This window comes from Odocoileus virginianus, chromosome 3 (assembly GCF_023699985.2).
Source record: "Odocoileus virginianus isolate 20LAN1187 ecotype Illinois chromosome 3, Ovbor_1.2, whole genome shotgun sequence".
Classification (NCBI taxonomy): domain Eukaryota; kingdom Metazoa; phylum Chordata; class Mammalia; order Artiodactyla; family Cervidae; genus Odocoileus; species Odocoileus virginianus.
The window spans coordinates 59224954-59246350 of NC_069676.1; the positions used below are offsets into that span (position 1 = coordinate 59224954).

Sequence of the window (21397 nt, forward strand, 5' to 3'; positions counted from 1 at the left end):
TATCACCAGGTTCCCCTGGTACCAAACTGCGGGAAAGGTGGGATCAGGGGTCTCCGGGATCGCACCCCAGGAGTGAAGAAAGGAAAGGAAAAAGGAGACAGAAGCAGGGACCGGCAGAACCTCAGTACCGCCCCAGAGGGCACGGCGGCCCGGGGCTCGGTCTCCTTGGTGCTGTCCAACCCCCGCGTCAATCAGCTCCTTCCCGCGCTGCGATTGGCCCGGGGCTTCCTTGGCCATCCTGGCGCCCACCTCCTAGTTGCTTGGGGTTTACTTCCCCAAAGTACACGGGCCCCACCTTGTGGAGCAACCGCTCCTGCAGGGAGAACTGATCTCCGCCCAGGGGAAGACATTTTAACGAATGGGAGCGGTCCCACGCATTTATTGGCTACCGTAGACATCGATCAAAGAAGTTCCCGCCCTCCTTCCCACCGTACCCTTCACTTATTGGCCTCTATCAGTGCCAATTCGTTACTAGGGAAACGAGCTCTTCACAGTTTCATAGGCATGAGTTAAAGCCAATCAAGAGCCACGCCTTCATCCTGAGTCAGTACCCAATTGCTGCTCGAAAAGCCCAGAGGACGCAGTCGGGATTGGCCACCAGCCTGGCCGACCTGGCCGCAACAAGTTAGGCTGTGTCACCGTTATATAGCCCGGCGACGGAGCACGCGTGTGTGCGGACGCAGTTGCGTGAGGGGTTTTTTTTACCTTCTGTCGTGCCGTGGAGCAGAGCTTGTTCCTCTCCCGCTTAGCCGCGCAGGTAAGCCGGAGCATGGGCGGGGCTGGGCGGCCCCAGGACGAGGACTAACTGGGGCTCTGATGGGAGGGAGGAGAAGTCCGAACGGCGACCGCGCCAGGCGCGCCCACCGTCACCCCCCTCCTCCCGCCCCAACGGCCGCAGGCGCGCGCGGCGGGCGCACGGGCGCGCGGCGACTCTCCGCCCCCCGCCCCCACCGGCCCGGCGCGCGTGGCCGTGTCCGCGTCCGCCGAGTGCGCGTGCCTCGCCCAACGGCCACGCGGGGCGAGAGCGAGCCGCGGCCGCCGCCCGGGCCCCAGGGTGATCTCGGGGGCCTGGGGCCCCGCGCGGCCGGCTCCTCAGCTTTTCCCGCTCGCTTTCCCCGCGCGCCAGCCGAGGCCTTCCTCCTTTGGTGGGGGCTCCAGCTTAACCTAGACCAGAGGAGGCTTTTCTTTGATGGTGGTGGGGTGAGGGGGAGGGGAGGGGGAGGTGAGGCACGAAAGTGAGGTGAGAATTTCTCGACACTGGAAGCCGAAATGCTGCTCCTAGGTTTTCGATTTTCTTTACAGGGAGTAAAGGGTGGGCAGCGAGTTCATGCGTATTGAGTGATGATAATAACTAACATTTTTCTAAGCCCTCACTATGTGCCAGGCACTGTGCGGAGCAACTTGTGTGTTTCTCTTTTATTCCTGAAACGCCCCAATGAGGTAGGTACGGTGATTTTCCTATTTTTACAGCCGACTCGAAGGCCCAGAGGTGGAGTGACACGGTCAGAGGCACACAGGCCATAAGGGGCAGGTATTTGTTTGAATCCAGGCCTCCTGACTCCTAGTCCCCGAACCCGCTTCATTCTTTGTTCCAGCGCTCTGTGCGGCCCAGGGCATCTTTGCCCCCAGAGCTCTCTCTAGTCCCTGGGGACAACCGCAGCCTCGGAAGACCGACTGCAGAGGCATTTGTTTGTACTTGGGCCACTTGCGGGCTTCCAGGGAGAAGAGGGTTGGCCGTGGGATTATGACAAAGGGTAAGAAAGGGTTCCTTTCTGCACATCTTCCTACAGGTTTGCTGCCCTAAAAGCTTCTGGGGAAAGTGTAGAATAAAATCAATACGTCCAGGTGATCCTGAACAGTGTTCCTCCTCGGATTCGATCCTTACAGCCTGTTGATGGGAAGTTACCGCCAGCAGGAAGTTAGGTTCTGATATTAGATCGTGAATCTTTTTTTCCCTCCATTTTTTAATTGGAGCAAGGTTTTGAGAAAGCCCTTCCACAAGATTAACTTCCTCGTTTTATGTAGTTGAAAAAAATGAGGTTTCAGAGCAATGAGGTTCAGGTCTGGCCTGAGTGGAAAGCTTGGTGCCCACAGGCTTGACCCTCTGTGGAGCCTAAGCTGGATGAATGAGGGGTGATTGAGGTGTTGGGAATCTTACCCTTCTGGCAGTTGGAAACTTCTATGGATGAAAAGCTTTTGTCTTCATACGTTTATTTGGTATTCTGTATATGCTCCTGTTATATGCAAAGGTAGAAGACACCTTCAAAAACTTTTGAGTGTAAATTTTTCTGTTAGAGTTACATTTGAGATTTTTTAAAGCTAGTTTATTCCTTGGCTTAATGAAATAATAAATATTCAGGTATGAATCATTACTTGGCATCACAAATGTCTCTACTTGAGCTAAAGCTGCAATGAGTTTTGGAGCTAACTCTTCCGAATTAATTTTGATCGAAATAACGGTCAACCTTTTTCTTTCTCTTTTTAAAATCTGTTTCGTGTGTGCAGACACTTTTTAGAATTGACCTTTATATAAGAACTTTTTTTGCTGCTAAGTGAAGTGAAAGTCGCTCAGTCATGTCCGACTCTTTGCGACCCCACGAACTGTAGCCTGCCAGGTTCTTCTGTCCATGGAATTCTCCAGGCCAGAAAATTGGGTTGGTAGCCGTTCCCTTCTCCAGGGGATCTTCCCAACCCAAGGATCGAACCCAGGTCTCCTGCATTCAGACAGATTCTTTACTGTCTGAACCACCAGGGAAGCCCTTATTTTGCTGCTAGAGGGAACACATGATTTACATCTTTATAAGTAAATTAAAAAGCTTGGAAACACTTTTGTGTTAACATTTACCCAGTAATTTCCTTATTTCTTAACCGAAAGTAGCACTAAAGACAGGATCAAAATATCTTATGAATAGGCTCCTAACCTTTGTTGGTGTTTTCGTGAATGGCAGATAGCTTGGAGTAGAACATTGTTTTCTTTGAAACTTACCTTCTTTTTTAAAAAATTTATATATTAAAAAAAAAAATTTGCCTGTGCTGGGTCTTGGTTGAGGCATGTGGGATCTAGTTCCCTGGCCAGGTAGTCAACCTGGGCCCCCTGCATTGGGATCTTGGAGTCCTAACCACTGGACCACCAGGGAAGTTCCGGAACCTGCCTTCTTGTAACCATTACAGTTACCTGCATTTAGATACCAGTTAACTAGTAACATTTTAAGTTATCAAACGTTGAAACACTAATGACCAACATTTAAACTGTTCATTTGAGTCCACTAATTGTTACTTGAGGTAAATATCACAATGAAAGTTTGTGCATTAGAGGGAAATTTTTGCTAGTTTCCTCTTTAGATATTTTAAAAAATTTCTTGACTTGAGGCAAATGGGTTCCAGTTGGGTAGGAATATGAAAATGTATTTTGCAGATTGGTAGCCTGGTTGATGACTTGTGCTTTCATTTATCTGGAGCAAATTAATTGAAGCAAATTGTGATAGTATCAGACTTGTCTGCCTTCCAGTCTCCCATCCAAACTAGAGATTACTTTTGTTGTTAAATCCTTTGAGTGTAAGCTTTTGTACCTCTTCTAAGTGGTAGAAAAGTAGGTAGTTCTTTGTTCTTTTATTTAACTCAAGTTTGCTGTTCTCAGCTGACAGTCTGTTAAGGGAACATTAGATTTGATAATGTTTCTTGGTGACCTACTTCGCAGCAGGTTTTGGTAATTTACATTTTTAATAATTTGTTTTAGTACTTTGCCTAGAAAGCAAAGGGCAGAGGTTAGTTTTAAATTTTTATAGGTTTGTGAACTGATATATACTTAAGATGGATGGGACAGTGTTAAAAGATGAAATTTGGTGTAAAGCCTGCTTGTGTGACCTAAACCTATTTTTCTTTTTGCCAGTTTATAACATTACTCACCTGATCTTTCAACATTTTGCAGTTAGATTTGTTTTTTAAAATATTTCAAAATTCAAGTATGCACTGTGTATTCATTTAAGTGTGCTTTAAGACTGCCTTGGCAAGGTTTACTGATTTTAAAAAGGAAGATGATTGTTAAAGTAGGTAGGTAAGAAAAGCTTTTTTCCCCCACCTCTGGCTAGTCAGTTTTTTAACTAGCTAGCTGTTTTTTAACAGCTATGGGACATTTAGTACAATACTGTCCTTCCAGCCATGGAGTTATTGAGGTTTAGCAACTGTAGTCACTTGTAGTTGGTGATCACTCTGTGGTGAACAACTGCATTTATGTTTTTAAATCTCAAAAATCAGCATTCTGTTTACTTTTTTAGTATGCTTAGTCATGCCATCTGGCTTTGATTGGGAAAACTTAATTGCAAACCTAATGATTAGGTGAAGAGGGTGAAGAGTTAGGAAAAATTTGCACATGAAGAGTGGGAAGAGGAAAAAAAATTTAAAAAAAGTGGGAAGAGGGAGCTTTACAAAGCAGAAAGTAATTAAAAGTTCCCTTGAAGGCCGTGGCCTTTGTAAATAAAATCAAGGCTTTAGATGACATCAAGTGATAGATTTCCACTGCTGACCACTGGCCAGTCTCTAATGTCATATTGCTTAGCTGTTTAGCCTGTTTGATGTATTTCAGATAATTAATAAAAAGCAAATACTAGAGATGGTTCATAGAAAAAACTGGCTTCTTGCATGGGACACACTTTGACTTGGTAGGAATGTCATCCTTAAGTGGCTTTGTGGCAGCATCATTGCTTATTTGTATAACCCTTTATGTATTTTTGAAGTTCTTTCACACATTTTAGGTGTTCTCATGTTTTTGCTTATAAGACCTAGAGCGCTGCAACCCAAGTAATTGTCTTAAACTATTTTGTTAAGCTTGTGGTGTACCTAGTAGATATGTGCTACATACATTTCCTTATTCAAAAAATTTTCAAGTTTTTAGAATCTTGGAAGGCATCAGTGGCACCTGCCTTTTTAGGTTTTTTTTTTTAACCTGCCTCAAGTATACCCCATGTTTATCAGCTATCTTAAGCTTACTCCTGGCATACATCCATCTATACCTTATGAGATCTAAAGCATAGGAAATTCATGTTTAAGGAATTTCATAGATGAAGTATTATAAAAGTATTTTTTCATCTTAGGCCAGATTTTTGCTTAATTGTAAATCTAGTTGACTGGGTTTTATTGCTGGATTGGGGGAGGGATATTAAAAACCAAGAAAAGTTAGTGAATTAAGTTTCCCAATTCTTAAGTTTTTTTCTCTTGGGGAAACTTGTTTTTGAGGGAATTTTAGATTTACAGGAGAGTTGCAATGCAGACATGTCTTGTATACCCTTCACTCATCTTGCTTTTTAACATCATACCTAATCATGATGCATTTATCGAAAGTAAGAAATTGACATTGATGAAGTCCTGTTAACTAAAGGACTAACCTTATTTGTATTTCCTTAGTTTTTCCACTGATGTCCTTTTTTCTGTTTCATAATCCAGTCCAAGATAGCACATTGCAGTTAGTCCTCCAGTCTCCTTGGTTTTGCTCCTCTGATCTGTGCCAGTTTGTTGTATTTTCTTTGTGTTTAATGACCTTGACACTTGATCTCCATTTGAGTGTACTTGGTGCTGGGTAGACTAAGGTTATAGATTTTGGGGGAAATACCACAGAGGTGGTTTAGCTCTCTCACCACGTCCTGGGGCACATAATATCATTGCTGGTTGACTTTAACCTTGATCACTTGATAATGTGGTGGCTACCAGGTGGTATTTCTTTCCTTTGCATTATTTTCATTAGAAGCCAGTCGCTAAGGAAGGAGAGCCTTAGAATTTATGAACATGTATTAAAGCTACCGCTGTAGGTAACTGAACTTTTGGGGGGGAAAACACTTGGAAATTAAGTAGATACTCTGTTTCTCTAGTTTCCCTGCTAAATTTTTTCATTTATTTGTAGATGTTGCCTGCAGCTCTTGAGGTGTTCTCATGGTGATTCTATATCTCCCTTGTGTTTTCTACATTTAATATTCTTTTGTAAGAAAGGTATTCTCATTTTAAAAAATTACTTATTTGGCTGTGCAGGGTCTTTACACAGGATCTGTAGTTGTGGCTCTGTGAACTCTTCATTACGGCATGTGCGATCTAGTTCTTTTAAGAACTTAATTTTCCCATTTTTTATTTATTTTTTTATTTTTTATTTTAATTTTTTTCCATTTATTTTTATTAGTTGGAGGCTAATTACTTTACAACATTGCAGTGGTTTTTGTCATACATTGAAATGAATTAGCCATGGATTTACATGTATTCCCCATCCCGGTCCCCCCTCCCACCTCCCTCTCCACCCAATCCCTCTGGGTCTTCCCAGTGCACCAAGTCCGAGCACTTGTCTCATGCATCCAACCTGGGCTGGTGATCTGTTTAACCCTAGATAATATACATGTTTTGAATTTTCCCATTTTTTAAACACTACCCATTAATTTTTAGATTTTTAGTTATTTGGGGTTGTAATCCAGTGTTATTCTAACTTATTTTTGCTTTTTTACTTATTACTTTATTGCTTCAGTTGTAGTTTTGACTTGTGTCCTTTTGATGTTAGCCTATTTTTTTAAAAAGCATTTCCTTTATCAGATACGTCAGACTCACCTTGTATTTTTGCCTGTCCCATTTCTCCAAGGAGTTGTCAGGAAGAACTTTGAAGGCGGGTAACAGGTGGTAAATGTGAGGAGTTTGGAAAATAGCTTGAACAGTAGTAGGTTCAGTAACGGTTATGCTGCTCTTGCTGTGAGCTAGAGCAGCTTGGTTTCTGCAGTAGTTTCTCTTGTTCCCGGAAAGCATTTTTATTTCTTATAGTTAAGCCAGATTTCACGTGTTTGAGTATATAGCATAGCCTTGCAGCAAACTTTACAATAGTTTAGTACACTTATGTTAGTAGACAAAAACCCTCACTGTTTGTCGTTAGTGTTTTTGATAGGTATTACAATAGAGTAAAAGAATCCCTTAAATGTCTCTGTCTCAGAATTGACAGTTAACATTTTGCATTACTCTTTTAAATTTGCTTATTTTCCTGTATAGGTTCCCATTCTGCTCTCTTCTTGTGAGACAACCTTTTGTCTTTCCAAGCTGTTACATTAGTGGGTTAAAAAATAGCTTTATTGAGGTATGATTGACATACAATAAACTGCACATACTTCAAGTGTAGAATCTGATAGCTTTTGGCATTGTTTATACCCATGAAACCATCACCACAGTCAAGACGGCAGTGAAAATAGCGATCATCCCCCAAAGTTGCTCCTGATCCCCTTTGCGTTCTCTCTCTCTTGTCCACTACCCCTCCTCCTCTGTCCCCAGGGATCTCTTACCTGCTTTCTGTCACTGAAGATCAGTTTATACTTTCTAGAATTTTTATATGGAATCATACAATATGTGCTTTTTTTTTTTTTTAATTGATGACTAGTATTGACTGTCCTGTTCTGTAAGTATACCACAATTTGTTTATCCATTCACCTGCTGGTGGAAATTGGTTTGTTTCCAGCTTTTGGCTATTAAAAATAGAACTTCTGAAGAAACTGCCTAACTTTTCCAAAGTGGTTGTACTGTTTTGCATTCCTGCCAGCAGTGTTTGAGTGTTCTTTTCCTCCATATCCTGGCCGGCACTGTATGCTGCTGCTGCTGCTAAGTCGCTTCAGTCGTATCCAACTCTGTGTGACCGCGTAGACAGCAGCCCACCAGGCTCCCCGTCCCTGGAATTCTCCAGGCAAGAACACTGGAGTGGGTTGCCATTTCCTTCTCTGCAACACTGTATAGTCAGCCTTTGAAGTTGTTGCTCTGACAAATGTGTCAGTGGTACTTTACTGTGGTTTTATTTTGCATTTCTGTAATTACTGATGGTATTGATGTTCAGTATTTTTCATAATTTCTTTGATGAATTGTCTCTAGGTCTTACACTAATTTTTTATGGGGTTATTCAGTTTTCAGAGTTTTTTATATATTCTGGATACAAGTTGCTTTCCAGATATTTACTGCAAGCCTTTGCCTTTTCATTCCCTTGATAGTCTCTCTTGCAAAGTGAAAACTTTTTTGGCCACATCACCCAGTGTACAAAATCCTAGTTTCCTGACCAGGGATCAGACCTGCACCCTCTGCATTGGAAGCAGTGAGTCTTAACCACTGGACCTCCAGAGAAGTCCCTGAAAGGTTTTAATTTTGATGGGAGTTCACATTATCAATCTGTCTTATTATAGAATATGTTTTTGTTATATCCAAAAATGACCCAAGATCATTAAGATTCTTTTTAGAAGTTTTATAGTTTTAGGTTTCATCTAAAACTATTAAGTTAAATTTTAATATACTGTGAGGCCTGAATTGAGGTTCTCTGTGTATATGGATATGCAGTTGTTTCAGCACCATTTGTTGAAAAGAATACCCTTTTTCTACTGAATTGTCTGCCCTTTTGGAAATCAGTTGTCTATGTGTGAGTATATTTCTTTATTCTGTTTGGTGGATTTATTTGTCTATTTTTACATCCAGACTATTTTAAAAATATATTTACCTGTGTATCTGAACAATGTACTGTTTTACATATACTGAATACACTTAAACATTTCAGGGCTATCATACAAGTACATATTTGGCAAGTGACTGTTTCTGAGATCTAGTTCATACTGACATTATATGACTGCTATAAATAGGGTAAATTTTATTGTAGTTTCCCAGGAATTCTCAAATTCACTCCAGTTAAACTGGTGTAGTTACCAATTGTATCATTTTTTAATCTTTTAAATGCCTATCTTGGGGCTTCCCAGAATCTGCCTTCCAGTGCAGGAGACACAGGTTGGATCCCTGGATTGGGAACATCCCCTGGAGTAGGAAATGGCAACCCACTCCAGTATTCTTGCCAGGAAAATCCCGTGCATAGAGGAGCCTGGCAGGCTGTAGTCCATGGATACAGTCCATGGGGTGGCAAAGAGTTGGGCACGACTGAGCCACTGAGCAAAAATATACATGATGCTTTGTTTATATTTTTTAAAGAGTAGAAACTTTTTTATGTAACATAGTGTAAACATACAAAAATAATTTTATCTTCACGATGCATGTTTTAAAAGTTAAGATACTAAGACGTGCGCTTGATTTGGTTTTACAGTTTAATTGGACCAGTTACATTCTCTGGGCATACAGGCGAGTCTTCCTATGTGGCATTCATGAGTGGAACACTGTTGTCATCAAGTTAACCCAGAAGTTCAATGAAATATAGTTTTATATTGGGTGCTTGGGTTTTTGTAGTCCAAGGGTACTCTGGACAAAAATTCTTATTCTTGCAGGAGATAATCCTGTTTTTATTTTGCTAGCAAAATGGTTAAGGAAATAGTCTTCTGGGTGACAGAAAATGGTGGAATGTAGAAATGTTTCCTTTTGTTACAGTTAATGATTACAATATCACTATATTGTAACATATAGTAACAGTTAATATTAAGTGCTTACTACCATACACTAAGTTCCTGCAGTTATGATTTTAATTTTAGAGATGGAAGTACTGAGGGGCATTAGAAAAATTGTTACTAGCTCAGGAATACAGTAGTGGAGGGTGTTAAAATTTTGCCCTGGGAGAATTGGTCAAAGAAAATATGAGGGTTTCCTTTTGCTGCATCTGAAGTACTCATTCACTGTTTTAAAATAGAGCACTCTGTTTCAAAGTTCACTTGTTATATCTTACTGGTCATAGATTTATCAGTTCAGTTTGAGCTGGTAAACTGAAGGTATTATTTTCTATTTTTGCTTCTTTAAGTATTTCTAAGTGGCCATGTTTTCCTTTCCTTCTTTAGAGCAAGAACTGTTCTGTAATTCCCTTTTCTCTAACCTAGGACCTTAAAGTATTTCTTGAAAAAGTAAGAGAAAGTATAATTTTTAAAATATGTTTTTCTTGTCCCCATGCCCCTTTTAGCATATTATGACAGTCACAATATTACAAAGTTGTATATAAAATTAGTGGAATGTAAACTTGAATGGAAGTGAGTGATTTCTTCCCTTTCCCTTTATTTTTGTCAGGTCCTGTTTCTTTCATCACTGAACTTTCTAGACTATAATGATTTCTCAGTGATTTGTAATATATGCCCCCAAGTTTATCCTTTAGATCTGAAAGCAGTGTTAGAGAATGATCTCCAAATTAGATATATTTGGAATGTTCAGCAGACTTTTTTGGTCTTGGGAGAGTGGCATGTTATATTTTAGGAAGTCTCAGTCTTCACATCAGCACGGGGAAGGAGGATTTGCTGTTGATAATTAAAAAGGATAAGACTGTCTAGTTTGTTTCCTATTTCTGATTATGGTACATGCTTCATAGTCCAGTCAGTAATGTATCCATTGGCATGTGCTGTTATACAAGTAACAACCAGAATCCATAGTATTCTAAAGTTGCAAAAGCTCTTCTAGAGGGACATGGTGTTTCAGGAGTGTTTAATAAATAAGGGAGGATCTTGAGAAATTTTTAGCATATATTTTCATTGGTATGCATAGTTTCTAATTATAATAGATCAGGAACTGGTAAAACATTAGTTTTTCTGAGAAAATGCAATTTGATTTTGTTTGCTTTCATTATTTTAGATAGAATTTGATAGAATTGAGAGTTCTAATGAACCAGGGTGAGAACTTTATTCTCAGGAGGTATGATGTTAACATATTCCTCATAGCTTCTGGTTTATGTTTGGACCAGAAATGAAGATGGAGATTTCAGAGAGCTAATTTACCAAATTTCTGATGAGAATTGATTGAGTCTCATATAGACTAAATCTTTTGGGTTCAAATGCCAAAGTTTTCTTTTGAGTTGGGCTGGGTCTTCTTGCTGCGTGTGAGCTTTCTCTAGTTGCAGTGCTTCTCTTGTTGTGGAGCACAGGCCCTAGTGCACGCAGGCTCAGTAGTTGTTGCTCGCAGTCTCTGGAGTGTGGGACCAGTACTTGGGCCTCACGGGCTTAGTTGCTCCTCAGGATGTGGAATCTCCCTGGGTCAGGGATCGACTCTGCATCCCTAGCATTGGCAGGCAGATTCTTAGCCTCTTTACCACCAGGGAAGTCCTACAGTTTGTTTTTTTTTTACTGGAAATGCTGATATTATTCACAAAACTTACAGAGTATGGTCTTAGATTACTGAAGAACTTCCCCAAACATTTTGTAGTCACTGGTGCAGTTAGGTGTTCAGTATTCTTAATTACTCTAAAACAATTTATCATGTCAAGATTTTTTTTTCATGTGAAAGCATTTTTATTTAAATTTTTGAGGCATAATTTACAAACCACAAAATTATGGAATTTAAAGGTTCAATTTGAAAAGTTTTTTAGTTTTATACAATAAGTCATCACTCAAATGTGAGTCCCCTCAGGTCCTTCCCAGTCTTTTCCCTCTCAGGCAACTTAGATTTTTTTTTTTTTTTTCCCAAGCACCTTTGCTTAGTTTTCTCTTTGGCCTTTTCCTAATCATTGGGAAAAAAATATCTACCTGCTGTAGTAATCTGAATTCAGGACAACCTTGACAGTTCAGCCTGACAAATGGATGATCAAAAATCTGCTTTGCTTGTTTAAAATTCTAACAACAACAACAAAAAATGATAAACCTCTTTTGTGATGAAAATGATGAATGAAAGAAAGCTTTTTATTCCTGAGTGTGTCAGAAACAGTTTTGGAGCTAGACATAAGAAATGGTCCCTTAAGAAACTTAACTCTTAAAGGAAGCTTGCAGCCTTCTTGCAAATGTTTTTTTTATCTGACCATGACTTAGGTAGAATTCTTGAAGCCATTGGCTATTTTAAGAATCAGTCCCCCTTTTTTTTTAAAGCACTGAAGCAATATAGTTTCTTATCACTTAAATACTATGTGTATTCTGTGTGTATTCTGTTACTTTTTATTTTTTTCTCAATTATTGAGATACAATTACTTTTCAAATACTGTTTTTTTTTCCCTTTTTTCCTCAATTATTGAGATACAATTGACAGAAGTATTATTTTAAGTACTGCTACCATTTCCCTTGAGCTGATTGGTTGATATTATAAATGAGCTTAAAGGAGAGACTTGAGCTGGAGTTTCCAATTTAATGGAACCATATAGTGCTTGTAGTGTGAATATAGTCCTTCGGAGTCTGCAAGGCTGTATGAGGTAATCCTGAAATAAAGTGTCATCTATTTGAAACATTTAAAAATGCTAATCGAGACCTTACTTTGCAAGATACTCAATTCTATAAACTGTCAAACTAATAAGCAACTTGGTGAATAATACAGATTTTTATGAGAAGCTTCAGAATTATAACAAAGGAAAAAAATCACAAATGAAGTAAAGATCAATTTGCTATATAAATATCAGTATGTTACCCTTTCTTGGCCTTCTGGCAGTGACCTAAGATAAAACATTGATGATAATGGTGTAATCAAGTTGATAGGGTTGTTTGTTTGTTTGTTTTTTAAATTTGAATTATCTAGATAATCTCAAAGGGAAAGGAGAAGTTGTAGATGTGGTCTGTAAGTTTTTCTTAACCTTTGATATTGTAACCTGGAGTATTTTCATCATTTTGCATGAGAAGATTGAATGTGGTAAGCAGTATTTGATAAAGTATTATTTAGAAATTTTAATGAAACTACTTAGCAGTGTCAAAGGATACAATTAGATTGATGTTATTAGTGTAGTTTCTTAGAGTTTGGTGAAACAAGTAATAAATGGTACAGGTAATTTAAGAATAATGCAGTCATGGACTAGTGAAGGATAAACATCTCTACATCCTGGTTGTGCAAGAATCAAACTCAATCCATTTTGCCCATTCTTTAAGAAAATTGTAATGCAATTTCTCATTTCATCTTTATGCTATAGTTAGTTATACATACCTCCCTTTGCCTTTATGTTTATAAAGTTCAGGGTGATTTTATCTCCTCAAATGAAAAATTGGGTGATCTCATGCCAAATACTGTTTTGAAAGGGTTTTTAAAAGTAGTAAGTGACAGTGTTTGAAAACTTGCTATGTGCCAGGTGCCTTTTTAAATATTCCAGCACACTCACTTTGAGTCTTAATTTTGAGATGGCAGGCATTATTTTGTTGAATAAAAACATCTTGCTTGTTACTTTTTGCCTGTTTTCATTTTTTGATCTTGTTATAAAATAAACTAAGCAATTTAGAATTTTTTAAAGGTAGTAAAAATTTCAGATTTAGTTTGACTAAAAATGTGATATTGTGTATCTGTATTGTCAAAGCTGTGTTGTTGCACTTGAACCTAGTATTGCCACGGTAATATGTTGTGATATTACAGGTGGAACACCCCCCCCCCCCCCCACCAAGTGGAACCCTCTTAATTGAGTTTACTAGCTTGGGAAACTTGGAATGCATGTTGCAAATATGTACCTTTGATGTTGTTATGTTCAGTTTATGAAAATTGAATATTGGGAATAATGAGTTAATTCTTCATAGGATTTTTTTCCCCCATAGCATTTGTCTGATTACAGTAAATTTGAATGTATAAAATCTCACTGGTCTGTGTGGGTTTGCTTTGTTTCTTATAATGTTTATTCCTTTTAAAACCCAAGAATTGCTGAAGTGATCTTTTTGGTCTATGAGTCAGTCTCAGCTAAATTATTCAGTCTTCTCCCCTGCTCCTTTCTCCCCTTATACTTGATCTATCAGGTAGAACATATTTTATTTAATTTTTTTCCAGGTTGAATTGACCAAAGCAATGGTTATGGAGAAGCCTAGTCCCCTGCTGGTCGGGCGGGAATTTGTGAGACAGTATTACACACTGTTGAACCAGGCCCCAGACATGCTACACAGGTAAAATTTTTTTCCCCTGAGTATCACCTAATACTGTGTTTTAGTATGTGAGTATTTAAGATGCTCTTATTGCCTCAAGAGGGAGGAGACATATGTATACCTATGGCTGATTCATATTGTTACATCGCAGAAACCAGCACAATATTGTAGTTAACCTTCAGTTGAAAATAAAAAAAAAAGATTCTCTGATTGATTATGTGCTGTCTAGGGTTGTTGCATAAAAATGCTTTGTAACTACCAAAAAGTGATGGGTATTCAAATTATACCCATGATTTGGTATTCACCAAAAAGTGATGGGTATTCAAATTATATAATAGTAGAATATGTAAATATTTGAAAACTGGACAAAGTTTCCTATACATTATCAGAAAAATGGTGCTTGAAATATAAATGTATATTTGTACTTTTGATTTTTTTCTTTTTGTGCTTATTTTTCTCTTTTGGTGAACCGTGAATTATTTAGTTATGAATGTATTGAAGATACAAGACTGTTCCCTGTTCTGACATATTTCTGTGTTAATATGCTTTAAAAAAATAAGGATGTATGTTTTTTGTGGAAATGATTTGTTTGTTGTAAATTAAAACGTATGAAATAAACATGGGAGTCTTTAGAAAAACAATGCTAATTTTTCTGTGTAGATGCAAATATTTTTATTATGCTGTGTTTTAGCTTGATAATATGTTATCTTACAAGGATAGTACATGTATCATATTAATTTTAATATCCATGAAATTTTTATTTTCTAAAAAATTGTTATGTTACTCCACTAATGATGAATATATAAGTTGTTTCCAATATTTCCTCCTGTAAACAATGCCGCATTATAGAAAACTCTTATTTATGTGGAATTATTAGAATACCTTTTAGAAATTTTAAAATGTATGTGTATTTGTTGGAACGGAACTATTTTTTCTCCTATACCTTTCTTGATCTTTAAAAAAAAAAAGAAGCTCTTAGTGTAAGGCCTTGTGGAATAATTAACTTCATTTCACAGGTAAAGACACCAAGGGCTTAAAAATTTACTGGTGTTCACAGGACTATTGAGTGATAGAATAAGTCTTTAAACCATAAATATCCCCCGTTTTGTTATTTTTTGGTCAATTGTATTCTTTCCTTTTAGTAGTTAGATACATTTAGAATTTAAAATGGAGTAGGAGTTGAAACAAACTAACCAAATATATTTCTTGTCACTGTTGTTACTTATTGATTCTAACACATGTATTTTTTCACATTTAATCTCTGAGGTACATTTTAGATACAATGAAAAGTGGATTTGCCAGCAGTGAACTAAATGGCTGGCTGATGTGGAGCCTTTTAGTAACTTTAAAAGTTGAAAGGTAGTTTGGGTATCCCTATGGACAGGGAGGCCTGACCGTGCTGTGATTCATGGGGTCGCAAAGAGTCGGACAGGACTGAGCAACTGAACTGAAGGGCCCAGATCTGTCCTTTTTTGGGTAGCAGGGGGGAGACAATCAGGATAGAGAAAAATATGGGCTCGTTTATGAAAGATTGTTTGTCTGGAGTACAGGTGCCAAGAAATCCTAATAGTTATTATCCCCGAGTTAGGGCATTGCGTGTGTGTGTGTGTGTGTGTGTTGGCAGGGTAGGGCAGAAGTTGTTGGCACTTTCCTAATTCAGTATTGTTGTAATGAAAACAAAACAGTTAAAGAGATAGGTGAATTAAAGTTATGGAGAATTAATTAAGTCTGAAGCTCCTAATGCATCAACAAAAATGGAACTCCTTAAACCCTTCTGCCTGAGTTACTGGGTTTTAATGGGAATTCATCACATGCATTCTCAGATAGGAGAAAAGGACGCTCCAAGACTGGAGAGAATAGCTGTTTAGTTTTGTCCAGCTCTTGCGACCCCTTGGATTGTAGCCCACCAGGCTCCTCTGTCCATGGAATTCTCCAGCCAAGAATGCTAGAGTGGGTTGTCATTTCCTTCTCCAGGGGACCTTCCCCACCGAGGGATGGAACCTAGTCTCCTGCATTGGCAGGTGGATTCTTTACCGCTGAGCCACCAGGGCAGTCCATAGAAGTCCTCTCTTCTCCATGAGTGAAAACAGGAACTTGTGTGTTAGGTGGCCTTCCTGAGGTGCACTACAAGATCCCTTCCAACACGACCATCCTTTCCTGAGACCTGGAACTTTTGACTTGTAAAATTCCTTGATCAAATTCATGCCCATTAAGCAAACGTTATGAATGTAGGGGGTGGATGCGTACAAAGATGAGAAAGAAAACACGTTCATGCCTCCAAGAATGTACTAGTGAAGCAGATGGGTTCAAACACGAACAATAAATACCTGGTCTTAGGGTGCTTGAAGATGACAAGTATCTTTCTGTTTTACAGGTTTTATGGAAAGAACTCTTCTTATGTCCATGGGGGATTGGATTCAAATGGAAAGCCAGCAGATGCCGTCTACGGACAGAAAGTGAGCATAAGCATGACAAGCTTTATGTAGGATGTTGATCAGCTAGGAAATAACCCATAGAATTGAGGTGGATACATGCTTAATGTTTGTTGATATTTGAAAATCAAAATTGTCAACTGCTGTTTAGAAATTTAGATATTCAGTAACTACTTGATTTATCAGTCATTGAAAATTTCTTTGTTCATTTGATGTGATATACTCTGAAGTTTTTTTATGTTTGAAGATAAATGGTTTTAGCATGGAGATCACCTATTGTAAACACTTTTAGGTATGTTAATTGAAGACAATTTTAAAAAGTCAGGGTTTCACTGGAAATATAGTATGCTAAGACAAATTATAGTGAGGTCTCTGTAGTTTGTAATTCAGATGTACGCAGATAAATGCTCTTTGTTGTGTTAGAAAGGTTTTTGTTATTCTTGGAGATTCTGCCTTATCTCTTGCCTTGATTCCTTAGGAAATCCATAGGAAAGTGATGTCACAAAACTTCACCAATTGCCACACTAAGATCCGCCATGTCGATGCTCATGCTACTCTGAATGACGGTGTGGTGGTCCAGGTGATGGGCTTGCTCTCTAATAACAACCAGGCTTTGAGGAGATTCATGCAGACCTTTGTCCTTGCTCCTGAGGTATGAAAAAAAGATAAAAAATTCATACATGTCATAAAAACTTTGATCTTTGATTCCTAAAGATCCCCTGGAGAAGGATGTGGCATCCTACTCCAGTATTCTTGCCTGGAGAATTCCATGGACAGAGGAGCCTGGCGGGCTACAATCCATAGGGTTGAAAAGGCAGACATGACTGAGCGACTAAGCAGCAGGGAACTAGATCCATGTGCCGCAGCTAAGACCTGGCACAGCCAAATAAATAAATACAATATTTAAAAAGAAAATATTTGTAATACAGTTATCCATCTATAGTCCATATTTAAATTTCAGTTACTTTTCCAGTAATACAAAGAATAGTATTTTTTTTCCTTATCCAAGATTCAGCTCATTATGACACATTTTGTTTAGCTGTTATGCCTTTTTAGGCTCCTTTAATCTGCTGTAATTCATTAATCTTTTGTTTATCAAGATGTAGACATTTTTATAGAGGACAATCAAGTTACCATGTAGAATCTGTCAGTTTAAATTGTCTGGTATTTCCTTATTAGTTTTAGGTTATACATGTCTTTCAGCATTTGATATCATTTAGTCCTATTATTTGGAGAAGGCAATGGCACCCCACTCCAGTACTCTTGCCTGGAAAATCCCATGGACGGAGGAGCCTGGTAGGCTGCAGTCCATGGGTTCGAGAAGAGTCAGACATGACTGAGCGACTTCACTTTCACTTTTCACTTTTATGCATTGGAGAAGGAAATGTCAACCCACTCCAGTGTTCTTGCCTGGAGAATCCCAGGGATGGGGTCGCACAGAGTCGGACACGACTGAGGTGACTTAGCAGTAGCAGTTAGCAGTCCTGTTATTAGTATTACTTAGTTAAGGTGATGGTCACCAGGTTGACATGTATGTAAAGTTAATGTTTTTGCTTATGCGTGCTTCTTTTTTATTTATTTTATTTTTGGCTGCGCTGGGTCTTTGTTGCTTTCTCTACCTGGTGGCCTCCTGGGGCTACTCTTTATTACAGTGGCTTCTCTTGTTGTGGAACACAGGCTCTTGGTGTATGAGCTTCAGTACTTGTGGCTCACGGGCCTAGTTGCTCCAAGGCTTGTGGAATCTTCCCAGACCTGCATTGGCCCGATGGGTTCTTAGCCACTGTACCACCAGGGGATTCCTTGTGGGCTTTTTTGAGACTGTGCATGTACTTATGTTCTTCATCAAACTTTTTAGGTATTTAGTTTTAAGCATTCATTAATTCTTGCCAGAATCAACTGCTACTCTGATGGGTACAAATGGTGATCATCTAAATTTTTTTTTTTGTCTATTTGTTGGCATTCTCCTGTAAGTAACTTTACCTTTTCTCCTATCTATCATGGGATCTTTGTTTAATAGATTTAATAACTTTTATTGATTTCTAAAATGTCACAGATCTGCTAAGTGTGAACCCTTTTGAGTGGGCTTGGTTTTTTTGTTTGATGGGGTCTTTTTGGGAACAGGGCACTTGACGGCACAGGAAGTTTCAGGATCACCTTGCATTTTCCCTGCTCCAGCCTCCACCCTGGTTCTGGAATCAGCTGTTTCTTCAAGGAGTCCTGGTGTTGGTTTTTTTTTTTTTTTTTTTTTTGTTTTCCTGTTATCATGAAAGGACCACAGGTTTATGTTGATTAATTGCATTTGAAGTGTCTTCTCGCCTGGTCCAGAATGAGCAAAGTTAGGAATCCTGTCTGATCTGTGTGAGCATGTGGAAAGGGCTCATGATGACTTGCTGGCTGAAAGTTTTCTGTAGCATTACCCTTAAGATAATTTTCTGTTGAAGGACAGTGAATCTAAAATCCCTGTCGTTTTACTGTTTAAATATAAAATAACTCAGTTTGTTTGAAAAATCATGTGAAGTCAGTTTAGTCATGATTTCTTGAAAAGGCTTAGATTATCTGTAGTGTTAAAATTGTTGATTGACTTAAATATGCAAGAAATCATGGGATATTAATAAGTACCATAAATTTACTTACTATCTTTGAAGAGGAAGATTTCAATATTACCTGAGTATAATGGATTGTTTCATAAACTGTCTCATTTAATAATCAAAACTCTAGTATGAGTTAGTATCCCTCATTTTACAGGTGAAGAAACAGTCTTAGAAATTGAATGACTAGTAAATGACATAGTTAGATTTCAACTTGAGTGTGTCTTATACCTAAGGTAGGCAAACCTTTTTAGCTATACCACATTTGAGTGCTTGTGTCAGTATTCTTAGGTACAGATTTAGGGGATTTTAAAATGCACAGTTGGTAATATGTATTTATTTTTCAAGAAATGATTTGAGATTTGGGTTTTGGCATTAAATAATTGATCAATTTTTAGATATTCATCTGGTGGTATTTTAAGCACTCAGTATATATGAGTGCTTCTTAACAAACATGTTAAGTCTTAAAATCTTGGAGATTTTAACCTATTTGAGGGTGGAGCAAGGATCTTTTCCACCTTGACTCTTAGAATTTGAGCCTGGATCATTTTGTTGTCGGGGCTGTCCTGTGCGATGGAGGATGCTTGGTGACATCCCTGCCCTCCACTCAGCGACTGTCAGTTCTGCTCCCCCGTGGGAGAACTGAAATGTCTCCAGAAGTTGCCAAATGTCTCTTGGGATGGGCAATATCGCCATTAGTTGAGAACTAATGGCCAGGGTAATTTGGTGTAGGGTCATTTGTAGTTTTAAAAGTCTGCTGATAAATGAAACTTTTTGTTGGCATTACAGGGCTCCGTTGCAAATAAGTTCTATGTTCACAATGATATCTTCAGATACCAAGACGAAGTCTTTGGTGGCTTTATCACTGAACCTCAGGAGGGTAAGTTATTTGTCTAAATTGTTTTTTGGATGGCATCAGTTTGACTTGAAGAGAGCGTAAGTTTCTTGAATGGTTTAGTAATTCTCTGTATTTTTCATTAGCAACTTTTAATTGTTAAGACATAAGAAATCTTGGTGATTTTAACCTATTTGAGGCCAACCGCTTAAGTCTACACCACTGGTACTGATGGGACACATCGAACTCCTAAGTTAGTAGACAAGTTATGGCAGCAGTAGTAGCATCTTGGTCACAGTTTGCGTAGGACACTGCAGTGGGGTGTGCTACTAGAGTGGAACCCTAATTTACTAATGGAAACCTTATAATGGTCAGCAAATACACTTGCCCATTGCTCTGGAGAGAGACTGTGTTTTAGTGTTTTCTGTATGACTGAGAATTCTAAGTACTTTGTATTTATTTAAGGCTGTAATACAACAACCTTACAGATAAGTATGTTATGTACTGTTGTTCCCATTTAATAAACTAAGGCACAGGAGTCACTTGCCTGATGTCATATAGCTAGTTAGGTGGTGGAACCATTTGTTGGATTACCTCAGATTCCATACTTGTAATCCAGACATTAAAATAGCCTTAATTCTGTCCTTAAATCCTGTATCATGATTTTATCCAGTTGCCCTATTTTATCTTTTTATGTGTATGTACTTATATCATTGCCTTTTTTTGTCATGATGAACATTGTGAAAGTGAATATATTTGTGAATTAAGTGAACACAAAGATGTTAAATTTCTTTTCTCATTTAGAATCTGAAGAAGAAGTAGAGGAACCTGAAGAAAGACAGCAGACACCTGAGGTGGTACCTGATGATTCTGGAACTTTTTATGATCAAACTGTCAGGTAAGGAAAACTTTGTTCATCTGTCCAGAGCTGCATGAAAACAAGTTGTGTAGGCCTGTTTGCTGGAGGGCAGCCATAATGCTCAGAATTATCTCAGTGATAATTTCCCAGAAGAAAGGTTTTGCTTTTGGTGTCTAACATAAATATATAAAGCATGTTTAATATAGATTGCACTCTGATACCTACTTAAATAGTATCCATAAGTCGCTTTTGGTTCAGTTTTTTTCTTCACCATAAGTGGAAATAGATTTGGGATTTATCAAGTGTTAATACATAAAGGCATAGCATTAAGTGCTTTGAGAGAACTAGAAGGTGTGATAGGACTGACTTTACTCACCTGGGTTGCTGGTTGAAAATGAAGATTTGTTATCCTACCACAAGCCTACCAAATTAGAAGTTCAGGGGGAAAGCATATGCAGTTTTAAAAGACTGTTCCTATGACTTATGTGAAAGTTTAAAAACTACTTTGAATTACAAATTTTTTTTTTCCCCTCCAAAATTCCTTATGTGTTTTTAGCGTGAGAAAATGTTTTGGTTGTAAAAACCACGTGACATTTTAACCATTTTCAAGTGTACTTTATAGTAGTGTGAAGTATATGCACACAGCTGTGCAACAGATATCTAGACCTTTTTATCTTACAAAACTGAAACCATACCTATTAAACAGCTCCCTCTTCCCTCTGCCCACCTCGTATTAGAGTTTTGTGGTATGTTATAGGTAAATTGTGATAATTTGAGATTTTGAGAAACAATGGTCTAGTTCCTTTTGATATGCTTGATGCATTTACTTAATCGGAATCTAGCAAATCTGATTAGCTCATCAAGGGCTTTTCTGAAAAGTTCTCATGTTTTAATACTCAAATACATAATTTGTAGATATTTGTGGGGAGGAGGGAGCTATTTTTAGTTTCAGGTCTCTATAGGAATTTCTTGCTAAA

The 21397-nt window shown here is 38.3% G+C and overlaps 1 protein-coding gene across 5 annotated transcripts in view; it reads left to right on the forward strand.

Annotated features, from left to right (window-relative positions):
• Window positions 1–574: 574 nt before the first annotated feature.
• Window positions 575–21397, forward strand: part of G3BP1 (G3BP stress granule assembly factor 1) — a 28737-nt gene continuing 7914 nt past the window's right edge. For 2 of the 5 annotated variants that reach the window (XM_070465663.1, XM_020880921.2), the window contains exons 1-6: window positions 1239–1440; window positions 13615–13727; window positions 16081–16162; window positions 16617–16790; window positions 19516–19606; window positions 20366–20459. In XM_070465663.1, the coding sequence (XP_070321764.1) occupies window positions 1342–1440; window positions 13615–13727; window positions 16081–16162; window positions 16617–16790; window positions 19516–19606; window positions 20366–20459 (653 nt within the window). In that variant the 5' untranslated portion in view covers window positions 1239–1341. Of the gene's footprint in view, window positions 758–1022; window positions 1146–1238; window positions 1441–1470; window positions 1532–13614; window positions 13728–16080; window positions 16163–16616; window positions 16791–19515; window positions 19607–20365; window positions 20460–21397 lie in introns of those variants that run through there. The other 3 variants (XM_070465666.1, XM_070465664.1, XM_070465665.1) reach the window with 3 other exon arrangements.